Genomic DNA, 22660 nt, shown 5'->3' with positions numbered 1-22660 from the left:
TGTTTAGTAACTGCAGCTACATACTATTAACATTCCTTTCCTTTGTTAATGCTACTCCCTGCACCCCCCCCCCCTTGGTGCTGTTGATCCTGCATAATGCATGGGCATAATATGACTATGAAACCCCCCCACCCACCTCCTACGCATTTACCATGAATATGCTAAATTCCTCTTCATATGCACATTCTTTTTGTTAAGGCGCTCTTCCACCTCCAACCCAGCTTATATATAAGCTCCTAGCTTGGTAGTGTCTCATTCTTCACCTGAAGACGGCTGCTTGCGTTGTAGCCGAAACGTCGTGAGAATTATTTTATTTTATTATGTTTTATTTTTATTATTTTATTACTTCCCTTCTACGTGACTTTACCGAAAGAACCAAGAAGATCATCCTCATCCTCAACACCATCCTCATCCTCAACACCATCCTCATCCTCAACACCATCCTCATCCTCAACATCATCCTCATCCTCAACACCATCCTCATCCTCAACACCATCCTCATTCTCAACACCATCCTCACTCTCAACACCATCCTCATCCTCAACACCATCCTCATCCTCAACACCATCCTCATCCTCAACCTCATCCTCAACACCATCCTCATCCTCAACACCAACCTCATCCTCAACACCATCCTCCTCTTCAAGCTCTGCAGCTACCAAAACCTCCACGATGTTTCCTATCTCTAAACAAGGCTGCCCGGGCCTTATCTCATTATTCTCTTCCTCCTGCATCACGTGCACCGTAACCTCCTCAACCTCTTCACCGGCAAACCTCCCTATGAAGCATTGTTTAGTGTTACTGCTGCTGCTGCGTTTGGCAGTGGCGCACAAGCACAAATGACAACTCAACAACTCAACAACACTCCTCAACAACACGATAGCTCTACAATGACGAGTACTGTACACACTAGGCGACATTTGGGGCGATGGCCCTTCTTTCGTCGCACACGAGGAGAGAGGCCGGAGAGTCGGAGTACACCACGTGATTATTCTTTGGGTCTTTCGGTAAAGTCACGTAAATAGGTTCAAATTAATTAAAAATAAAATAAACAAAATCTCGGACGTTTCGATGACAACACAAGCGAGTCAAGACTTACACCACGTGAGTTGGAGACCGCACGTCACGGCACGGGGTCTGAAAAGAATGCCAACTTTTTTGTGTATGTGTCCTGACGTATAGCTTTGCATGTGCATAGTTAACCATTACGAGCTGTTGAGTAAAAGACAATCCCTTCCATAGTCAGAAAGTGTTACCAAATAACACATTTGAATGAAACGTATAAGGTGACGCTGGCACGTTGCATCATTGGTAGAATTGTTTCTGAGGTGAATGCATAATCCACGTAACGATTGCATTCCTGGGCCCAATTCTCCACCCTCCCCATGTTCCCCAGATTCCCGAACCTCCTCAACATTTTCCAAGCCCACTCATAATGAATCTCCTCATTGTGCCACTCAAAATCTCCAATCCCATGTTCTCTTTGCATCTCTTCCACAACCCACTCACACATCTCATTCTCAACCCCTTCATCATCCTGCACCTCATAACCACTCAGCTCCCTAAATAAATTGTGGGAACAATTACCACGCATTAGTTGTTCCCTGATTGTATACATCGGTCCATAATCGACGTGTGTCATTGTTGTTGTGATGTGTGATGCTATCGTTTTGTTAATTAAGTTCCTCGTCGCCGGAATGCAATTTCATGGTGGGGGTGATCCAGAAGTTGGCAGTGCCCAACCACTCTCAACTCTTCTTTGCTGAAGCCGCAGTCTCCCACTGGACCACGCAGGAGCATCTCAGGGGGCAAGGCCGAGAACTCTCCCTCTCTCTCTCCCTCTCAGGGCAAGCCCAGAGGCCCCCTGCTGCCTCGCTCAGGCGTGGGACGTGACTGCGAGGGGAGACGCGAGGCCAGGTTGAGACCTCCCTTTCGCCTCAGGCGTCACCACCGCGCGCAGCCTCTGTGGGGACACGGACACTCAGGGTCATGGCTGGAGTCTCCCAGGGGCAAGGACAGCATTTCACAACCAGCAGAGTCGGGGTCTACGAGGGGGCAAGGTGGGGTTCTTTCAAGGGTAAGGCTAAGAGGTGTCAGGGCCAAGGCAACGGACAAGGTTGTGGTCATCTTCTTGGTTCTTTCGGTAAAGTCACGTAGAAGGGAAGTAATGAAATAATACAAATAAAACATAATAAAATAATTCTCACGACGTTTCGGCCACAACGCAAGCAGCCGTCCTCAGGTGAAGACCAGTGTCTGAACGCTGTCTCCCCGACAAACCTGGTCTTCACCTGAGGATGGCTGCTTGCGTTGTGGCCGAAACGTCGTGATAATTCATAATAAACGTTTTTGGGTTTAGATCGCGTTATTTATAAATGTGTCGTAACCCTCCACCACCCGACACGGCCAATCAGTAAAAAAGTGTCATGTTGACAAAAGACAAATAGTTCACTGCTTTAGCATCATCGGGCGAATTGCCCGATGATGCTGGATGCAATTACCAGCGAAACGTCGTACTCAAATTGTAAATGTTGTGGTTCCACGCTTCAACACACCGGTGGGCTAAAGCAGTGAACTATTTGTCTTTTGTCAACGTGACACTTTTTTACTGATTGGCCGTGTCGGGTGGTGGAGGGTTACGACACATTTATAAATAACGCGATCTAAACCCAAAAACGTTGATTATGAATAATAGTGGTCGCGAAAGCCTACGTGTTAAACTGTCGTGAGAATTATTTTATTATGTTTTATTTGTATTATTTTATTACTTCCCTTCTACGTGACTTTACCGAAAGAACCAAGAAGATGAATCCCTGCAGTCACGAAAGCTTTAAATCGAAATTTAAGGTTGTGGTCCTAGTCGCAAGGCTGGAGACTGAGGGGCAAGGCTGTAATCTCGAGGCCCATGTCCCGCGTGTTCATTGTGGCCTGGTTCCAGTCCTTTGCTGCGTTTCCGTGTTTGTAAGTGGAAGGAATTACTCAACTCGTTCCAATGAACACAATCATTATGTTATTCCTCAAATCGCATCGCCTGTTAAGTGTGCTTGCTCTCAAAGTAGTACAGGCGTGGGTAAATATTTGTCCGAGTCTTGAGCGCGATAATTTTTTTTCCAGGGAAGTGATTTCTTATTTATTTGTCCTAATCATTCTAACCGGGGTTTTTTTCCTAATACGATAAAATGCCGCTTGTTTGAGAAAGTAAATCTGAAACGGTGGTGACTCTAAGGTCCATTAGACTGGAGACCCTGATATGGGGGGGCGGGGAGGGGGCATTGATATCCACAGCCGCAGTGTACGACTCCACGAACGGCTCTGAGACTAAGATCAGACCGTGCAAGTCAGTCACGAGTGGCCGACTGCTGTGGGATCTGGGAGGTGGAAGCCATGGCGGTGGAGGTATCGATGGTGGCCTTTTTTTTTTACTTCAACTTAAAAGCCCCAAAGCGTGAGTTGGTGGGGTACGCTTGTGACACCGCTGCCCATTCGTGTGGGCCGCACTGACCACCAGCACCACGGCCACGGAATCGCCCAGTGCTGCGCGTGTCTTCATGAGCGCGTTCGTGCGTTGCGCCCAAGGGGGCGATAAGAGCGGGGAATGGGTCGCGATAAGCGGCGGCTCTGTCAAATGGGGGAAGTTGTGGTGACCCGGGCAGGGCGGCTCCACTCGTTTTAATAATAATAATATTGTGGTCGTCTATTTACCCTGGACAGCCTCGACGGGAACCTCGTTCTTTTGTCTTCAGGAAGGTCACGGCATCGGAGTGCTTGGTCACCTCGTTATTGAGTGCTTTGCGTGTGGCAGGAAACCGTGGCACGCTGCTCATGAAAAAAAAAACGAATTCCGATCTGCGAATAACATTCACCGTTGCACCCACAGATTGTGGAAACATGAACCGACTTGCTGTGCTGCCTTATATTTGGCCGCATAGACATCCAGTATGTTTTGGAGGTCTCACCCAGATTGGCGATCTCTGCGTGATCCACCAACCCTGGCTACTCCACGTGGGTCCCCTAGGCTGCTGGACTACCACACTCAACAAATAACGAGGTCCCGGTCAACCCTGACCTTCACTCTTAACCATGACCCCGACTCTGCCCCTGATGGCAACACAGACCCCCAATCCCAACCACAACCTCTTACAAGAATCTGACCTCGACTGCTCAGTTGAACCTGACCCCTCAGCTGACCCCGCCCCCTCACCTGCCGCAGTGTGCCGGGCGCGCGGACCAGCGCGTAGATCATGTAGAGCGGCACGCACACGAAGGAGGAGGCCGACACCACGTAGCCCACGGAGATGCTCCACGGGGGGAACGTGTAGTCAAAGAGCCGCAGCTGCGGAGTCGTCAGCAGGAAGCTCAAGCAGATTAACTGCGGAGAGAGCGATGGAGAGAGGGGAGCGAGCGGGGAAGAGTCGGGGGAAAGGGGGCGAGATGCAGAGTTTAAAAATGTTAATAAAAAAAAATTACGAAATGATGAACGAAGCAAAGTGCCGAATACACCGAGCATCTTATTGTTTCCACTGATCGTAAAAAAAAAGAGAAGGGAGAGATACGGAAGGGCAGAGAGGGGAGAGCTCACGAAGAAGATCTTGCATCCTCGCAGAGAAAAATTTGCACGGACGAGGTCTATGGCTGATCATCATTCTCATATCTCAGAATCTATAACTGTTTTGCCTTCTCGCACCACACGTCGACGTTTAGAATCGGTTACTGATTTTAAAAAACAAAGTGATCTCAGAATCAACGACAAACAATGATAAACCTCGTTAAATATAAAATAACACTCAAAACCAAGACCCAGCAGTCTTCAAGAAGGATATCCAGGCGTATTTGGGAATCTGTAGCAGGTGAGTTAAAACATGACATGGGGTGGTTTGAGAACCTCTCCCAGGTGTGTTGATAATAATCTTCATAAGAATATTGACGTCTACCAAAAAGCGTGTGGAAATATTCTCCGAGTGAACAGGGCGGTGTTCTTCATTGCAAGACCCGCGGGCCACTTGCAACCTCCAATGGTTTCAAACGTGTGGCGGCCCTCACACTGATGGTGTCTCATCGGCGAAAGTGCTGCCCCCCCCCCCATAGTTGATGACACATGTACCAGGTGAGTGCACCTGATGTGTGGAACTCACGGAGAGGAAGATGGGGGAGAACGCCGCCCAGCACACCTGCCAGAACAAGCCGGGCGTGAAGCCCAGCATGTCCTTAATGTCGGACGAGAATCGCCTGACACCTGCGGAGCGGACAGGTGGGTCAGGCGCGGGGCTGTATACACACCCCGGTCAATACGAAGACAAACATTCCCCGCGTAGCCTTCACGCACTGTTGGGGCAAGTGCTGTTGCCGAGCACCTATGTAGGTCCTGCACGGCGCACGAGGGGGTGGTGTGATCGGCACACCGCGCTCGGCCGCCTTACACACACAAGGCAAAGATCCCCTGTATAGCCTGTACAGACTGTTGGGGCAAGTGCTGTTAGCGAGCACAGCTATGATAGCCGGTACGGCACACGATGGGGTGGGTGGCCAACACCACGCCCAGCCGCTTTTGTTTCCCCAGTGGCGATGTTTACACACCACACCAGTTACACAGTTACGGCTGAGTCGACCTAGGGGAGGCCCATGACCGGTTCAGATAATCGTCACTTGTGTTTGCTTTGAGCGGGAATCGAACTCGCCGGGTTCGCAGCGTAGCGCGCTAACCGCTAGACAGCCGCTCCCCACACACACACAGACACACACAGAGACACACACAGACACACACAGACACACACGCTCTCCACACACACACAGACACACACAGACGCACACAGGAGGCCCATCATCTAAGACGCCACTCTGGATAGTCCAGCTGGTGGGTGACGCGGCAGGTTGACTGAGTGCGGATATCAGGGGTCACGCCGTCGGGGTCCGGATGAAAAGGGAGGGGGTACGGGTAGGCACAGGGGCCAGGGAGAATAAGGGGGGGGGGGGAGTGAGGATGGAAGAAAGGGGGATCAGGAGGGGGGGGGGGTGTGGGGGGGGTCCGTGCCGTAGAACCAGGAGACGGCGATGGACTCGAACAAAACCACAGCGATGATGGCCACTCCGGTGCCAAACTCCTCCAGCAGTTTCACCACGTAGGCGCCTCCCTGGCCACACAGCACAGCGCGCATAGCATGCCGCGTGTGACATAGCACGCGTAGCATGGCCCATACAGCACACCGCGCAAAGCGAATCACGCACAGCACGCGAGGCATAGCGTAGCACGGCGCACTACGCATAGCGCCCCCACGCACAGCACGCAGAGTACGCTGAGCACAGCACCCCCCAACGCCCCGTATCGAACTCTTCCACCTCGGTCACAGTTTGAATTTAAACTGTCGATTATTTACGATGACTTCGTTTGACATCAAGATGATACGCTCCTCCGATAAAATCTCAGTACGACAGTCACCCTGCACCTGCTTTAATGTTTACATAATTCCTTCTGGTAGTTGTACCATGATCAGTCTAAAAATAATCTTGCCGAGTCGATTTGCGCTGCAGGGAGTGCAATCGTTAACTCGCGTCTCACATCCATTTGTGTCTGCGCAATGCTTTCAATGTACCACGCGATGCGGTTGTTTTTTTGTTGTCGCTATTTCTATTGACTTCACTCTTTTTGGTGACCGAGGTCTCCATCTGAACGCTTACTCCACCTCAAGCCTCAAGACAGGCCACTCTACACACAGCAAGCGCATCACATCACGCGGAGCATGCCACCTCTCGCCCCGCGTCAACGCGCATAGTACATCACGTACCGCACGCAGCACACAACAACCACGCATAGACCATCACGTCCCCATGCACAGCGCCACGCATAGTACACCACGTGACGCGCACAGCACACAACAACCACGCATAGATCATCACGTCCCCATGCACAGCACTACACATAGACCATCACGTCTCGTGCACAGCGCCACGCATAGTACACCACGTGACGCAGGCAGCACCACCACTGCCAGTGCGTAGGCCACCTTCATTCTTGCGCGGTTACTCAGCGAGGTTCACCTGCGCGAGGGTGACTCGGTGTCATCTGCGTGAGTTCATGACCGACCTGTGGAATTGAGACTCTCACCTGCGTGAGCGTGACACACTCACCTGAGCGTGAGACTCACCTGAACGAGTGAGACTCTCACCTGCGTGAGCATGAGACTCACCTGAGCGAGTGAGACATTCACCTGAGCGTGAGACTCACCTGAACGAGCGAGACACTTACCTGCGTGAGCGTGAGACACTCACCTGCGTGAGCGTGAGACTCTCACCTGAGCGAGTGAGACACTCACCTGAGCGTGAGACTCACCTGAGCGAGTGAGACACTCACCTGAGCGTGAGACTCACCTGAACGAGCGAGACACTTACCTGCGTGAGCGTGAGACACTCACCTGCGTGAGCGTGAGACTCTCACCTGAGCGAGTGAGACACTCACCTGAGCGTGAGACTCACCTGAGCGAGCGAGACTCTCACCTGTGTGAGTGAGACACTCACCTGCGTGAGACACTCACCTGAGCGAGTGAGACACTCACCTGAGCGTGAGACTCACCTGAGCGAGCGAGACTTTCACCTACGTGAGTGAGACACTCACCTGCGTGAGACACTCACCTGAGCGAGTGAGACACTCACCTGAGCGTGAGACTCACCTGAGCGAGCGAGACTCTCACCTACGTGAGCGTGAGACACTCACCTGCGTGAGACACTCACCTGAGCGAGTGAGACACTCACCTGAGCGTGAGACTCACCTGAGCGAGCGAGACTCTCACCTGCGTGAGCGTGAGACACTCACCTGCGTGAGACACTCACCTGCGTGAGACACTCACCTGAGCGAGTGAGACACTCACCTGAGCGTGAGACTCACCTGAGCGAGTGAGACTCTCACCTGCGTGAGTGAGACACTCACCTGCGTGAGCGTGCTCAGCGAGCCCAGGAAGCAGGTGAACACCACGAGGAGCAGGAGGAGTCCGCGGCGCCGCGAGAACACGCGGGGGAACTCGTCGGTCACCGCCGTGACGATCGCCTCCAGCCCTCCGAACTACACACGTCGTCGCCAACGTCACCGCCATCAGCCGTCATCTATCCACTGCTGGATGAAGGCCTCCACAAGCCGCCGCCGCCTCTCACGGCCACGCAACGCAACCGGTCCGCGCGACACCGTTGCACGCGAGCCGATCGCATCGTCGTCGTCGTCGTTCCACATCCGAGACGGGCGGCCTCCTCTGGAGCGCGCTCCCTCCTCTGGCTACCCCTCGTGAGCAGGGCCGGACTAAGAAGCTAGTGCGCGGGGCCTGTAGCACATGTTATAAAGGGGCCCTAAATAAAAAAAAATATGACACGTAAATATTCAAACAAATAAATGATTCACTTGCATAGTAAAGTAATTGTGTTTTTTCCTTTGCTATACAGCCAGATAATACGACAAATCGCTAACCTTAAACACCCTGTCGTTCGTAAAAGTCGAAAGCGGTATAGTACTATAGTAATAGAGCAAGTGCAGAATCACTGAACCGGAATTTATAGCTTGAAAGCATTTAGCGCGGGGCCCTTGAAAGTACGGGGCCCGTAGCTACTACTACTACTACATGTGTAGCTACTACTACTACTACATGTGTAGCTACTACAACATGTGTAGCTACTACTACTACTACATGTGTAGTTACTACTACTACTACATGTGTAGCTACTACTACTACTACATGTGTAGCTACTACAGCTACTACATGTGTAGTTACTACTACAACATGTGTTACTACTACTACTACATGTGTAGCTACTACAAGTGTAGCTACTACTACTACAACATGTGTTACTACTGCAACATGTGTAGCTACTTGTGCGCCTGTGTGGTGCCCTTCCGAGCAGCGAGCGCGATGGCGCCGACGGTCGCGTCGCTCTACCCGCTCGCTCGTGCGACGCGCCGGCCTCCGCAGGTGGGCGCTACTCGCGGGCACCGCGTTGCTTCACAGTCCGTAGGCTACACGGTGGACCTGTGTCTGCGTGTGTGTGTGCGCGCCATAGCAGGTGATGTGCATATGGTGTCTGACCAGGGTCGGGTGAAGTCAGGTGAGGTGACCTGAGTTGAGTTGGAGGTCAGGTGAGGTGAGGTTAAGACACCAAACTGAAACCTTTTACGAGGAATCATGGTCTGCATTAAACCACAATGCTTGTGGTCAGAATGCAAACAAAAAACACACTGTGATCATAGACCAGAGGACGCCAAAAGGCCAAAAGGCGTCCTCGGGTCTAACACCGTTTGAGACTAGGCTCAAAAGAAAGCTGTCTCTGGTGTGGACCAATCAGTTTCAAGGACAATGCATATATTATCAGAGTGCGTTTTTTGTTTGCATTCTGACCACAAGCATTGTGGTTAATGCAGACCATTATTCCTTGTAAAAAGGTTTCACTTTGGTGTTTAAAACATCCTAACACAACTGTTTTGTTGCCAGAAAAAAGGGGGGGAAAAACCTGTGATCATATTTTGGTACTGGCAAAGGAGGTCCCATGATGAGGTGAGGTTAGTTGAGTTGAGGTGAGTCAGATGAGTTGCGTTGAAGTGCGGCAAGGTGGAGGTGAGTCGGGTAAGGTGTTTGAGGGGAGTCAGCTGAAGCGAGGTGAGTTCAGACGGAGGTCAGGTGAGGTGAGGTTAGTTGAGGTGTTTGAGGTGAGCTGAGGTGAGTGACGTGAGGCGATGGAGGGGAACCCGCGTCGCACCGTGCTGTCTAGCCCCAGGGTGACCATCATGATGAAGAAGATGACAGCGAAGAATGGCGCGCCGGGCATGGTGGCGATCGCCTCGGGGTAGGTGATGAAGAGAAGGCTCGGGCCTGCGGGGGAGGGAGTGGGACGTCCATTACTCGACTGGGGGGGGGGGGGTGAGCCCCCCCCCCCCTCACTGTGCCCCCACCAGGAAAGGGGGAAGCGCCGAGAATGAAACCCCCGCAAACCATCCCCTCTCATCCCCTCTCATCCCCTCTCATCCCTCTCATCCCTCTCCTCCCCTCACATCCCCTCACATCCCCTCTCATCCCCTCTCATCCCCTCTCATCCCTCCTCCTGTTGCATCGCCTCAGCTGGCGGTGGTGGAGGTAGTGGTGAATCGTGGTGGAAGGTTAGGTGTGATGGAGGGTATGTAGTGGTGGTGGAAGTGGTGGTGGAGGTGATGGTGGTGGTAGTGGAGGTGGTGGTGGTAGTGGTGGTGGTGGAGGAGGTGATGGTGGTGGAGGTGGTGGTGGAGGAGGTGATGGTGGTGGTGGTGGTGATGGTGGTGGTGATGGTGGTGGAGGTGGTGGTGGAAGTGGTGGTTGTGGTGGTGATGGTGGTGGAGGTGGTGGTGGAGGTGGTAGTGGAGGAGGTGGTGGTGGTGGTGGTGGTGGTGGAGGTGATGATGGTGGTGGTAGTGGAGGATGTGGTGGTGGTGGAGGTGATGGTGGTGGAGGTGGTGGTGGTGGTGGAGGTGGTGGAGGTGGTGGTGGAGGTGATGGTGGAGGTGGTGGTGATGGTGGTGGAGGTGGTGGTGATTGTGGTGGAGGTGGTGGGGGAGGTGATGGTAGCGGAGGGGGTGGAAGTGGTCGTGGTGGTGATGGTGGTGGAGGTGGTGGTGAAGGTGATAGTGGTGGTGGTGGTGGAGGTGGTGGAGGTTATGGTGGTGGAGGTGGTGGAAGTGGTGGTGGTGGAGATGATGGTGGTGGAGGTGGTGGTTGAAGTGGTGGTGGTGGTGGTGGAGGTGGTGGTGGAGGTGGTGGTGGTGAAGGTGATGGTGGAGGTGGTGGTGGTGATGGTGGTGGTGATTGTGGTGGAGGTGGTAGTGGTGGTGATGGTGGCGGAGGGGGTGGAAGTGGTCGTGGTGGTGATGGTGGTGGAGGTGGTGGTGGAGGTGATGGTGGTGGTGGTGGAGGTGATGGTGGTGGAGGTGGTGGTGGTGTAAGTGGTGGTGGAGCTCTCGCCAATGTTCTTCGCCACGTCCTCGACCTTCTCGCCGCGCCTCTCCGCCATGTATCCCAGCACAGTGAAGATGACGAAGCCCGAGATGAAACTCGTGGCGCAGTTGATGGAGCTGGTCACAATCGCGTCCCTACGCAGCACAGGGACACAGTGGGGGGGTCATTCGCGTCGATTGTGGTTGTCGCGGTTCGTGTCTGCGTTCGGCGCAGGTGTGTTGCGACTCGCACCTGTACAGGTTGTTGTGGTAGGGGTTGTAGCTCGCCAGCGCCAACAAAACCCCGAAGCCGGGGCCCAGCGAGAAGAACACCTGAGCCGCTGCTGCGACCCACACCTGAGACAACGACGACGACTCGAGCTCATCATTCATTGTGCGCGGCCAGGAGAGAGACACTCAAAGAGACCCCCGGCACGAGTTTCGGTTGGCAACAGCGCCCTGGGGTGGTCACCCAAGTGGCACCGGTTGAAAGCGGAGATGGTTGTTTGTGATGGTCGTGGTGGTGACGGCGATGATGTTTGAGCGCTCCATCACCGGAGTATGATTATATTTTCTAGACAGGTGTTCAGATTAAGTTGGGACCGGCGCTTCCCTCTGGTGGGAGGTGACGGAGGGGGGGGGGCTCTATCCCCCCTTCCCCCCTCCCCCACCTCTGGGGCATGAATTAGCGGGGGGCAATTAACTCTGCGCGCGCGAGCCTCATCACGCCGCGATGCATCATGGGAATCACACGAGTTCACACGTGCGGTGACAAAGCCACGACTTACATAGTCACCGTCGTCACTCACCCCCACGCACCATCACCTCACCAGCTCACCCTCACCAGCTCACCCTCACCTCACCAGCTCACCCTCACCTCACCAGCTCACCCTCACCTCACCAGCTCACCCCCACTCACCATCACCTCACCAGCTCACCCCCACTCACCCTCACCTCACCAGCTCACCCTCACCTCACCAGCTCACCCTCACCTCACCAGCTCACCCTCACCTCACCAGCTCACCCTCACCTCACCAGCTCACTCCCACGCACCATCACCTCACCAGCTCACCTTCACCTCACCAGCTCACCCTCACCTCACGCACCATCGCCTCACCATCACCTCACCAGCTCACCCCCACTCACCATCACCTCACCCTCACTCACCCCCACCTCACCAGCTCACCCTCACGCACCATCACCTCACCATAACCTCACAAACTCACCCTCACGCACCATCACCTCACCAGCTCACCCCCACTCACCATCGCCTCACCAGCTCATCATCACCCACCCATCCTCACCCACCCCATCATCATCACCCATCATCACCCACCCATCATCACCCACCCATCATCACCCACCCATCATCATCACCCATCATCACCCACCCATCATCACTCACTCATCATCACCCACTCATCATCACTCACCCATCGTCACCCACCCATCATCACCCACCCATCCTCACCCACCCATCATCACCCACCCATCCTCACCCACCCATCATCACCCACCCATCATCACCCACCCATCATCACCCACCCATCGTCACCCACCCATCATCACCCACTCATCATCACTCACCCATCGTCACCCACTCATCATCACTCACTCATCATCACCCACCCATCATCACCCACTCATCATCACCCACCCATCATCTACACAACCCGGGTCCCAACATTAGACCCCGACAGGGGACCCCCGTCAGCCGCCCCCTCGCGGCCCCCACTCCACGAACCTCGCTGTCGAGGAGGCGGTCCCAGTTGGGGGTGAGGTAGAAGCGCACCCCGCGCCACGCGCCGGGCAGGGTGGCCCCGCGCACCAGCAGCACGGCCAGCACCACGTAGGGGAACGTGGCGGTGAACCACACCACCTGCAGCCCACACGACACGCTCAGCCACGCTCCACCACGCTCCACCACGCCACGCTCCACCACGCAGCGCTCCACCACGCCACGCTCCACCACGCAGCGCTCCACCACGCCACGCTCCACCACGCCGTGCTCCACCACGCTCCACCACACCACGCTCCACCACGCCGCGCTCCACCACGCCACGCTCCACCACGCCACGCTCCACCACGCCACGCTCCACCACGCCGCGCTCCACCACGCCACGCTCCACCACGCCACGCTCCACCACGCTCCACCACGCCACGCTCCACCACGCCACGCTCCACCACGCCGCGCTACACCACTCCATTCCCCCCAGAATTGACAAACAGCAATGTCCCCACTGTCTACTCTGCACAACAACCCCCATCTCCACCACTTACCAACAGATGGAGATTGGGGCGAGAGGGGGGGGGTCCCCTTACGTCTCAAGACCCCCCCCCAAGCGCCCCCGTAGCCCCCCCCCCCCCCAGGGACTCGCCTTGCCGGAGGTGCGCACCCCCCTCCACAGGGAGAAGTAGACGGCGAGGAAGACGAGCGCGACGCACGCCACGAGTGGCCAACGCAGCCAGCCCACGTCCTCCAGCCCCCACGCGTTGTGCAGGCCCAGCACGTGCCGCCTGCAAGGTGGTGGTGGGGGTGGTGGTGGTGGCCGTGGTGGCCGTGGTTGGGGTGGTGGTGGTGGTGGCCGTGGTGGCCGTGGTGGGGGTGGTGGTGGTGGCCGTGGTGGCCGTGGTGGGGGTGGTGGTGGTGGCCGTGGTGGTGGTGGTGGCCGTGGTGGTGGTGGCCGTGGTGGTGGTGGTGGCCGTGGTGGTGGTGGTGGCCGTGGTGGTGGTGGTGGCCGTGGTAATGGTGGTAGAGTGTGGCGCGTGGAAGGGGGAGCGGTGGCACGGTGAATAGCGCGCTCCGCTACGAACCCGGTCACCCGAGTTCAAGTCCCGCTCACGGCCAACACCGGCGACAGTGAATATGCGAATAGGTCGCTGGTGCAGTGTTTAAATATTACACGGGTCAACACACTTTTTCTGGCATAAGGTATTCCAACGGTAATATTGGGGTGCTGATTCCAAATCTTGCATCAGTTTTTGTCTATCACATCAGGTTTTTGAGATATCAAATATTGCATTTTCAATAAAAACTGCAGAAAAATATTAAATAAATGTGGATATCTACATAAAATGATATTATAAACACACTATCCTAAAAATACAGCACCATATTTTAACACTAAAGCAGCCACTGACTCGCAACAACTTACAATCATAAGTGACAGAGTTAATTTCGGGTAAAATCAATGAAAATGGGGTATGCCGATAGCATAAAAATGAGATGTGATAGAGCAAATCAGATTTGGAATGAGCACGCTGAAATTAGTCTAAAACAGCAAAGTCCAGGCCAGAAAAAAACGTTTTTTTTTTGTTGACCAGTGTTATCAGTCGGGAGACACAGGCGGTCAGGTGCGGCATGTACGATGAACTTCCTTCGCACCGTACGTAGCCAAGCGTGCTAATCGGAGGCGTGGTGTTGGTCACCCACCCCTCGTGCGCGGCTCCGGCCTTCGTAGGTGCTGCTCAACAGTCTGATAGGGCTACACTGGGGATCGTTGTCTTGGAAGGGATACGATGATGTTGGTGATGGTAGTCGTAGCGATGATGCGTTCCACGCATGGTCCGCTGCTGTGCATTGAAAAATGTTGATACTCCTAACTGATACTCCTGCTGTTATGGAGGGACTCATGCTGCCAGCTATGGCTGCAAAGTTTGGTCGTACATGTTATGTGTAGATCGTTTATTGTTACATTTGAATCACAGTTCCTATGATAACTGTTACATTGTTTTTATCGCTTTATTTTGGTGACTTCGTAAACGTTTTGGTTTACCCATATTTGTTTGTTGTAGTACAGAGTTAGACTGTTAACTTTAATCAAAATTGTCTTATGCTTGTTATTGTTTGACTTGCATCCCACTGGGATGTTTGTACACATCGTTGAAACGCAGTGTTTTTTTCTGGAAGACTTTGATGTTTTTCCCTGGATTTTTCTGTTGCACGTAGTCACTTTAAGATGTTTCTTGTTCATATTTTTGCTTGTTGCGGTTGCACCCGAGTCAAGAGCCGCACGGCTCACAAGGCTACACCTAATAAATTAACTGACCCGTCCCCTTGTCCCACGCGTTCTGTGGCCCCCTGCACGTCCCGCCCGCCCATGTCCCACACGTGACTCCAGTGTCACCCTGTCTGCCCCACCGCCCCCCCCCACACCCCCCGCCCCCCCCACACCCCCACCGACGCAGCTCACGTGTAGAACTCCTCGGCGGGCGATCGCGAGTGCGCCCCCCACGTGGAGTTGTTGCGCAGGAAGTAGTCGGAGCAGTCGGGGGTGTTCCAGGCGTTGTCGCAGTGCGCCCAGGGCAGCTCCGTGGTGAGGCTCGAGTAGAGGTAGAACAGGGCCCAGGCGATCACCGTGTTGTAGTAGAAGGCGACGTACAGCGACATCACGCAGATCGCGTAGCCCACGCCTGGCGCCGGGGGGTTGCGAGTTGGATCCCGGGTGTTAGGGGGGCGGGGGGGGGTACAGCACACGGACACCTCGAGATACGAGCACATGGGTATAGAGACACACCTGTTGACAAACACACCTGTATGCCAGTACACCTGTATACAGACACACCTGTATACTCGTGTAGTGTAATAGCGCCGCCTGGTGACCAACAGCGGCAACTGCAGTGTAGAGACAGCACACGCGCCGGTGAGCGACAGTACACGCGGCTGTGTGTGTCGGCAGAATGGAAGAACTGGGGGGCCAGGCTCATGGAGGGGGTCCACCTGGAGGCCCCTGGAACCTGCTGGTAGGTTCGAGAAGGTGGAGGGGGGGGGGGGTGGCCAGGGCTGAGCGAGGCCGCGCTGTGTGGATAATAAAAGTAGCCGAGAGCGGGAGCTCGGGGGCTGTTCGTGGCAATCGGATCGTCTCGTCGCCGTCGTCGCTGATGAAGTCGCTCGACGTCGCGCTGCTCGACGGCCAGTGTCGTGTTGAGGCTAGCGAGTGACGGGTGTGTGTAGTCGAGATCGTGTGTGTTGATGAAAGAAGGTGCCTCCACAATTATCGTCTCCTGAGTCCTGCACTGCACTGGTATACAGACACACTTGTACAGCTATAAACATCTACACCTGTACACCTGTTTGCAGACACACCTGTATGACGGACGTACCTGTATAGACCACCGCCTGTGCACTACGCTGCCGCTGTGTGCCCGAATGTCCTGACACCCCGCTCCCCGCCCGTGTCCCCGTACCTTTGAAGAGGGGGCAGATCTTGTTCCACAGCGAGATGGCTCCCGTTCTGTGGAACTGCCCCAGCGCCAGCTCCATGTAGAAGAGAGGGACCCCCCCAAACACAACCATCACCATGTAGGGGAAGAGGAAGGCTCCTGGGGGAGGGGGGGGGCGCGGAGAGGGGGGGGGGGGGCACATCCATCCGGGACCCCCGTGGTAGCCGGGTTAGCCGAGGGGGAGATCGGAGACTGGGCAGCTGCGTCTGGCCGGAGAGGCAACGCGACACGGTTCGACTTCGGGCAGCGGACACGAGGTTGGCGCAGATCACCCCCGCAGCATCTGGGGGGCTGAAGTGAGCTGAACCCTGACCCCCCTCCCCTACTGAAGCTTCAGCCCCCCCCCACGTTCTAAATTCGCAGAGTCAAATGCACGCGACCGCTAGCGCGGTGTTTAACACGAACGGCAGCATCGCGGGACCCGCTGTCGCCTTTCACGTTTGCTCCGAGTTGGTTTAACGCGGAGCATGCCCCCACCCCTACACCGCCTCTCCTGAGTTGGCGTATGAGCCCCCCGCCACCACCGCCCCCCCCCCCCCAGCTTGTAAACCAGGTAACGATGCAGTCCCGCGGCGCAGATGAGAAAGTCTGAATGAACGAGCTCGGTTTGGTCATCGCTGTAGATGCGTGCACTCACACACTCACACACACACTCACACACTCACACACACACTCACACTTTCACACACACACTCACACACACACTCACACACACTCACACACACTCACTCACACACACTCACACACACACTCACACACACACTCACACACTCACACACACACTCACACACACTCACACACTCACACTCTCACTCACACACCCACACTCATCTCGTGTCGTGGTGATGCGTGCACACACACACTCACACTCGTGTCGTGGTGATGCGTGCACTCACACTCACACGCACTCACACTCACTCACACTCGTGTCGTAGTGATGAGTGCACTCACATACTCACACACACTCACTTACACACTCACTCACACACACTCACACTCACTCAAACACACTCACTCACTCATTCACACTCACTCACACACACTCACTCACACACACTCACTCACACACACTCACTCACTCATTCACACTCACTCACACACTCACACACACTCACTCACACTAACTCACACTCACTCACACACACTCACACACACTCACACACACTCACACACACTCACTCACACTCTCACACTCACACACTCACACACTCACTCACACACACTCACTCACATACTCACACACTCACTCACTCACACTCACTCAAACTCATACTCACTCACACACACTCACACTCACTCACACACTCACACACACTCACTCACACACTCACACACAACAACAACAACAACCACTAAGTGGCGGTGACGTCACCACGACGCTTGTGTCAGGCCAAGTGCACCTTGAGGCCACGTGAAGTGTCCAACGCCCGCTGGCAGGAGGTCACGGGGCAGACCCAGCAGGTGCCACTGGTCGACTGACCGAGATGACCGAGATGACTGGCTGATGCACCACCTTTGCCCCCTACTGTACCAACTTGCTGTGCTTTAACCACCCGGCGCTCCGCTCGTTGTTGTGAGCGTCGCTCCTCCGCCCTCCGTTGTTGTTGTAGGGCGACTGCCTCCAACTGCCCAGTAGCGTCCTTCACGAGCCTCCTCCACTGAGGCCGATCTTGACACCGCTGGTACCAGTCATCGGCAAGTCCACTCAGCTCCACGTCCTCCTGTACCACATCACTCCATCTCTTCTCTAGCCCGTGCCGCGCCCGTTTAGCCCCCTCGATCCGGCCGAACAAAAGCTGTTTAGGCATGCGGGCTACATGACCCAGCCAACGCAGCCTTGCCTGCCGGAGGAGCTCACCGATGGGACTTTGCCCAGATCTTTCAAGGATTTGTCAGCTCCTCACACAATCCAGCCTGGTTAAACCCAGGATGGATCGTAGGCAGGCCAGCCTAAATGTTTCCAACCGGCGAAGATGCTCCATTAGGGGGGTCCACGTTTCGCAAGCGTAGAGAAGGGAGGGAATGACCGTGGCCGAGAAGACCTGAAGCTTCGTGCGGAGCGACAGACCAGGTAGCTTCTCACACACACTCACTTACTCACACACTCACTCACACACTCACACACACTCACACGCTAACACACACTCACTCACTCACACACACTCACTCACATACTCACACACTCACACACACACTCACACACACTCACTCACACACACACTCACACACACACTCACACACTCACACACTCACACACACTCATACACACACTCACACACTCACTCACACACACTCACACACACACTCACACACTCGTGTCGTGGTGATGCGTGCACTCACACACACACACTCTTGTCGGTGGCGATCGGCGGTTCAACCTCGCGTGGGCCACCGTTAGGTACACTCGGCCCTAAACGAGTAGCCCGACACGCCTCGTGGACATTACGGGGTTGGGGAAGACAAAGGCGGACGCGCGCGCCGCACGCCCAACGCGGTCACGTGCGCCCCGAGTCGACGACTCGTGGCGATTCCAAGTGCCCCCCTCGTCCTTGTGCCCCCCTCGCCCTTGTGCCCCCCCCCCTACTCGTCAGTCGTCCCGCGTCATGTTCATTAGCCCGGACACTCAATAACACCCAGAAAGGTTGAGAACACAACGCTCTGCTGTCAGGGCGACCTGTGTGTGTGTGTGTGTTTGTGTGTGTTTGTGTGTGTTTGTGTGTGTTTGTGTGTGTTTATGTATGTGTGTGTGTGTGTTTGTGTGTGTGTTTGTGTTTGTGTGTGTTTGTGTGTTTGTGTGTGTGTGTGTTTGTGTATGTGTGTGTGTGTTTGTGTGTGTGTGTTTGTGTGTGTGTGTGTTTGTGTGTGTGTTTGTGTGTGTGTGTTTGTGTGTGTTTGTGTGTGTTTGCGTGTGTGTGTTTGTGTGTGTGTGTTTGTGTGTGTGTTTTGTGTTTGTGTGTGTTTGTGTTTGTGTGTGTGTTTGTGTGTTTGTGTGTGTATTTGTGTGTGTGTGTGTTTGTGTGTGTGTTTGTGTGTGTGTGTTTGTGTGTGTTAAACTTATTTCGCACCGCTCACAGCCAACCGTGCTGGGTTACATCGAGACATTTAAAGCGTACAGAGTTTTTAACATTTTACATTTAACAAAGTTTAGATAAATGTAGCAACAATTTAACATAACAATGTTGAATAACGCTCAAGTAAAGACGACAGCGTGTGCGTTTACAATGTTGAATACACGAGAAGGATTGTTCACGTGGGTACAGGCTTGTTCACGGGGGTACAGGATTGTTCACGGGGGGTACAGCGTGCCGAGCGAGACCTCCACACTCCCGTGGCACCACCACTTGGGGGATTGCTCCATCACGGCCAATGCTGTTATGACCACCACCAATCACACACCCACGCCGCTATTGCTTGCTTCCAGATTTCCCAGCATCAGTTGCACAACGGCCCCCCCCACAATTGATGCGACGTTTTGAAAGAGGTTGTGGGCCTGCCCGCACTCTGCCCCACCACCACGCGCTCGTGAAACGCCCGCGTGGGGAGTCGAGAAACTCCGGCCCGGTGTTTCGGCTGCCGTGCCGGGAGGTCGAATCGACCCGGCGATTTCGAGCGCGCTGACCCATTAACAGCTCTCATCCAGGGGGTGGTTCAGTGTTACTTATTTTAACGACCCCGGATGGATGATGGGTTGGGTCAACCCCCATCCCGGATTGGAAAGCGTTCCGGAATCCATGCATAGGCATGGTTTTTATTCCCTGCTCGCTTCTGTGGCGCCCAGCACGCACTGTGATGCCTCGTCTACACGCGAACTAACACGGATACGTGCATATACACCGTGCACATACACACAGCGTACACACAGCACACACACAGCGTACACACAGCACACACACAGCGTACACACAGCATACACACAGCATACACAGCGTACACACAACGTACACACAACGTACACACAGCGTACACACAGCACACACACAGCGTACACACAGCACACACACAGCGTACACACAGCGTACACACAACGTACACACAGCACACACACAGCGTACACACAGCACACACACAGCGTACACACAGCGTACACACAGCATACACACAGCGTACACACAACGTACACACAGCGTACACACAGCACACACACAGCGTACACACAGCGTACACACAGCGTACACACAGCACACACACAGCGTACACACAACATACACACAGCGTACACACAGCACACACACAGCGTACACACAACGTACACACAGCGTACACACAGCACACACACAGCGTACACACAGCGTACACACAGCGTACACACAGCACACACACAGCGTACACACAACATACACACAGCGTACGGGTACCCGTTTGCGACCCTGGGTACGGGTAGACCGTGAGTCACTGGTGAGTAACTGTTTGTCACTCATTTCCCAACGTCTTGTCTCTTCTCACAATTCAAGTTCCTAGAATCAACCCACCCGCGCCTGCAACATGGCTTCATCCCAGAGGTCGCAATCGCAATCAGGTACCCGGCCGTACCCGTACCCTACCCAGCCGGGTACGGCTAGGGTACGGGTACGGCCGGGTACGGGTACCCGTTTGCGACCCTGGTGCGGCCGGGTACGGGTACGGGTAAGGAATCAAAACCCGTTTGCGACCTCTGGTTCGTAGCGTAGCACGCTAACCACTGCGCCACTGCTCCCCATAACACGAAGATCCCCCGTGTAGCCTGTAGCAGACTGTTGGGGCAAGTGCTTTTAGCGAGCAGCAAGGCCGGAACGGCACACGAAGGGGTGGGTGGCCAGCACCACGCCTGGCCGCCTTTGTCTCCCTAGTGGCGATATTTACACATCGTACTAGGCAATAATTTGAGACTGAGTCGACCTAGGGGAGGCCCAGGACCGGTCCAGATAGTCGTCACTGGTGTTGGCCGTGAGCGGGAATCGAACTCGGTGCGTCAGGTTCGTAGCCCAGCGCGCTAACCGCTACACCACCGCTCCCCATAACACACACAGACACATACAGATACACACACACACAGATGCACACACAGACATACACATACACAGACACACAGACACACACAGACACGCATTCACACACATACAGACACACACACAGATGCACATACACAGACACACACATGCACACACACACAGACACACACACAGACACACACAGATGCACATACACAGACACACACATGCACACACATACAGACACACACACAGATGCACATTTACAGACACACACATACACACATATACACATAGACACACACAGATGCACATACAAAGACACACGCATACACACACACAGACATACACGCACACACAGACGCACACGCACGCACACACACATACACACAGACACACACGCACACACAGACGCACACGCACGCACACACACACACGCACAGACACACAGACACACGCACGCACGCACGCAGACACACAGATACACACAGACACACGCACGCATGCACACAGACACGTGTTCCGGAGCGCACCTCCACCGTTCTGGTAGCACACGTAAGGGAACCGCCACACGTTGCCCAGGTCCACGGCGAAGCCGACGACGGACAGCAGGAAGTCCACCTTCCTCCCCCACGTGTCCCGCGGAGGTTCCCCAGCGCTGCCCGGCGGCGCCGCGGGGTCGCGACTCAACGCGGCACCTCGAGACTCGAGAATAAGAGCGGCGGACACGGCGGGCGGTGCTGCTGCTGCTGATGATGGCGATGGCGGTGGTGGTGCTTGCGTGTCTCTGAGCAGTATGAGCTCGGCGTTCCCCGAAGAGGAGCCCCGTGCGGGGGGGTTCTGTCCCGGTGAGTAGCGAGGGGCGAAGCCATTGGCCCTGCTGGTGGCGGCGTGAGAGGGGATCATGGCTCCTGCGGCGCGGCGCGCACCTGAGCCCGGCTGGGAGCCGCGGCACGGGGGACACCTCGGAGTGGGGGGGCGAGGGGGTAAGGGGAGGGAGGGGGCGGGGTGGTGAAGGGGGAGTGAGATTGAGAGAGAGGCGGGAGAGAGGGGGGTAAAGAGAGCGGGGGGCGATGCTGGGAGGTGGGGGAGATGGGTATGGGAGGGACGAAAGGAGGGGGGGGGGGAAGTTTGGTGATGGGAGGGGTGGGATGAGATGGGGAGGGTCGGGGGAGCGGGGAGATGGGAGGGATGAGTGAGAGTTGGGGGAGCTGGAAGATGGGGGGGGGGGGGCAGAGGGGAGGGGGGAGGTGGTGTCTGGAGGTGGTGCTGGGTGAGTCGCCGAGAGTTCCCAGGCGCGAGCTGACGCGCGCAGCTGACATAGCGGGACACTGCCCCGCTGTGCTGGAGAGCAGCCCGCGGAAGAGATATCACAGAACTGCTTCCGAGATCCCTTCAAGTGCCCCCTGTTCTCGGCACACGATGGGGCGCTGCGCTCGCTCACACGTCCCGCTCGAGATGAACAGCGGCGCGTCGGCAATCAACCCGAGCTTTTTCATTCTCAGAACCGAGAAATTTGCCGATTTAAACGGTAACCTCG

The 22660-nt window shown here is 55.1% G+C and overlaps 1 protein-coding gene across 1 annotated transcript; it reads right to left on the bottom strand.

Annotated features, from left to right (window-relative positions):
* Positions 1-113: 113 nt before the first annotated feature.
* LOC144730911 (sodium-dependent serotonin transporter-like) lies at positions 114-22072 on the bottom strand. The gene is made up of 13 exons (XM_078611764.1): positions 21654-22072; positions 16118-16252; positions 15124-15343; positions 13309-13447; positions 12675-12809; positions 11184-11287; positions 10959-11086; positions 9727-9839; positions 7919-8050; positions 6029-6128; positions 5133-5233; positions 4202-4369; positions 114-1963 (listed from the first exon to the last, which is right to left on the bottom strand). The coding sequence occupies exons 1-13, from the start codon at positions 22024-22026 to the stop codon at positions 1877-1879; spliced, it is 1935 nt and encodes a 644-aa protein (XP_078467890.1). The 5' UTR covers positions 22027-22072; the 3' UTR covers positions 114-1876.
* Positions 22073-22660: the final 588 nt, after the last annotated feature.

The sequence above is a fragment of the Lampetra planeri genome, chromosome 37, assembly GCF_965212315.1.
Source record: "Lampetra planeri chromosome 37, kcLamPlan1.2.h2, whole genome shotgun sequence".
Classification (NCBI taxonomy): domain Eukaryota; kingdom Metazoa; phylum Chordata; class Hyperoartia; order Petromyzontiformes; family Petromyzontidae; genus Lampetra; species Lampetra planeri.
Note: the sequence above shows the minus strand (reverse complement) of the source record. Positions and strands in the feature narration are given on the sequence as shown.

Coding starts and splice junctions, on each gene's coding strand:
- LOC144730911 (XM_078611764.1), bottom strand. CDS start 22,026: ATGATCCCCTCTCACGCCGCCACCAGCAGGGCCAATGGCTTCGCCCCT. Junction 9,840..10,958: donor GGACGTGGCGAAGAACATTG/GCGAGAGCTCCA, acceptor CCTCCCCCGCAG/GCCCGAGCCTTCTCTTCATC. Junction 1,964..4,201: donor CGCCCGGCACACTGCGGCAG/GTGAGGGGGCGG, acceptor GTGTCCCCACAG/AGGCTGCGCGCGGTGGTGAC.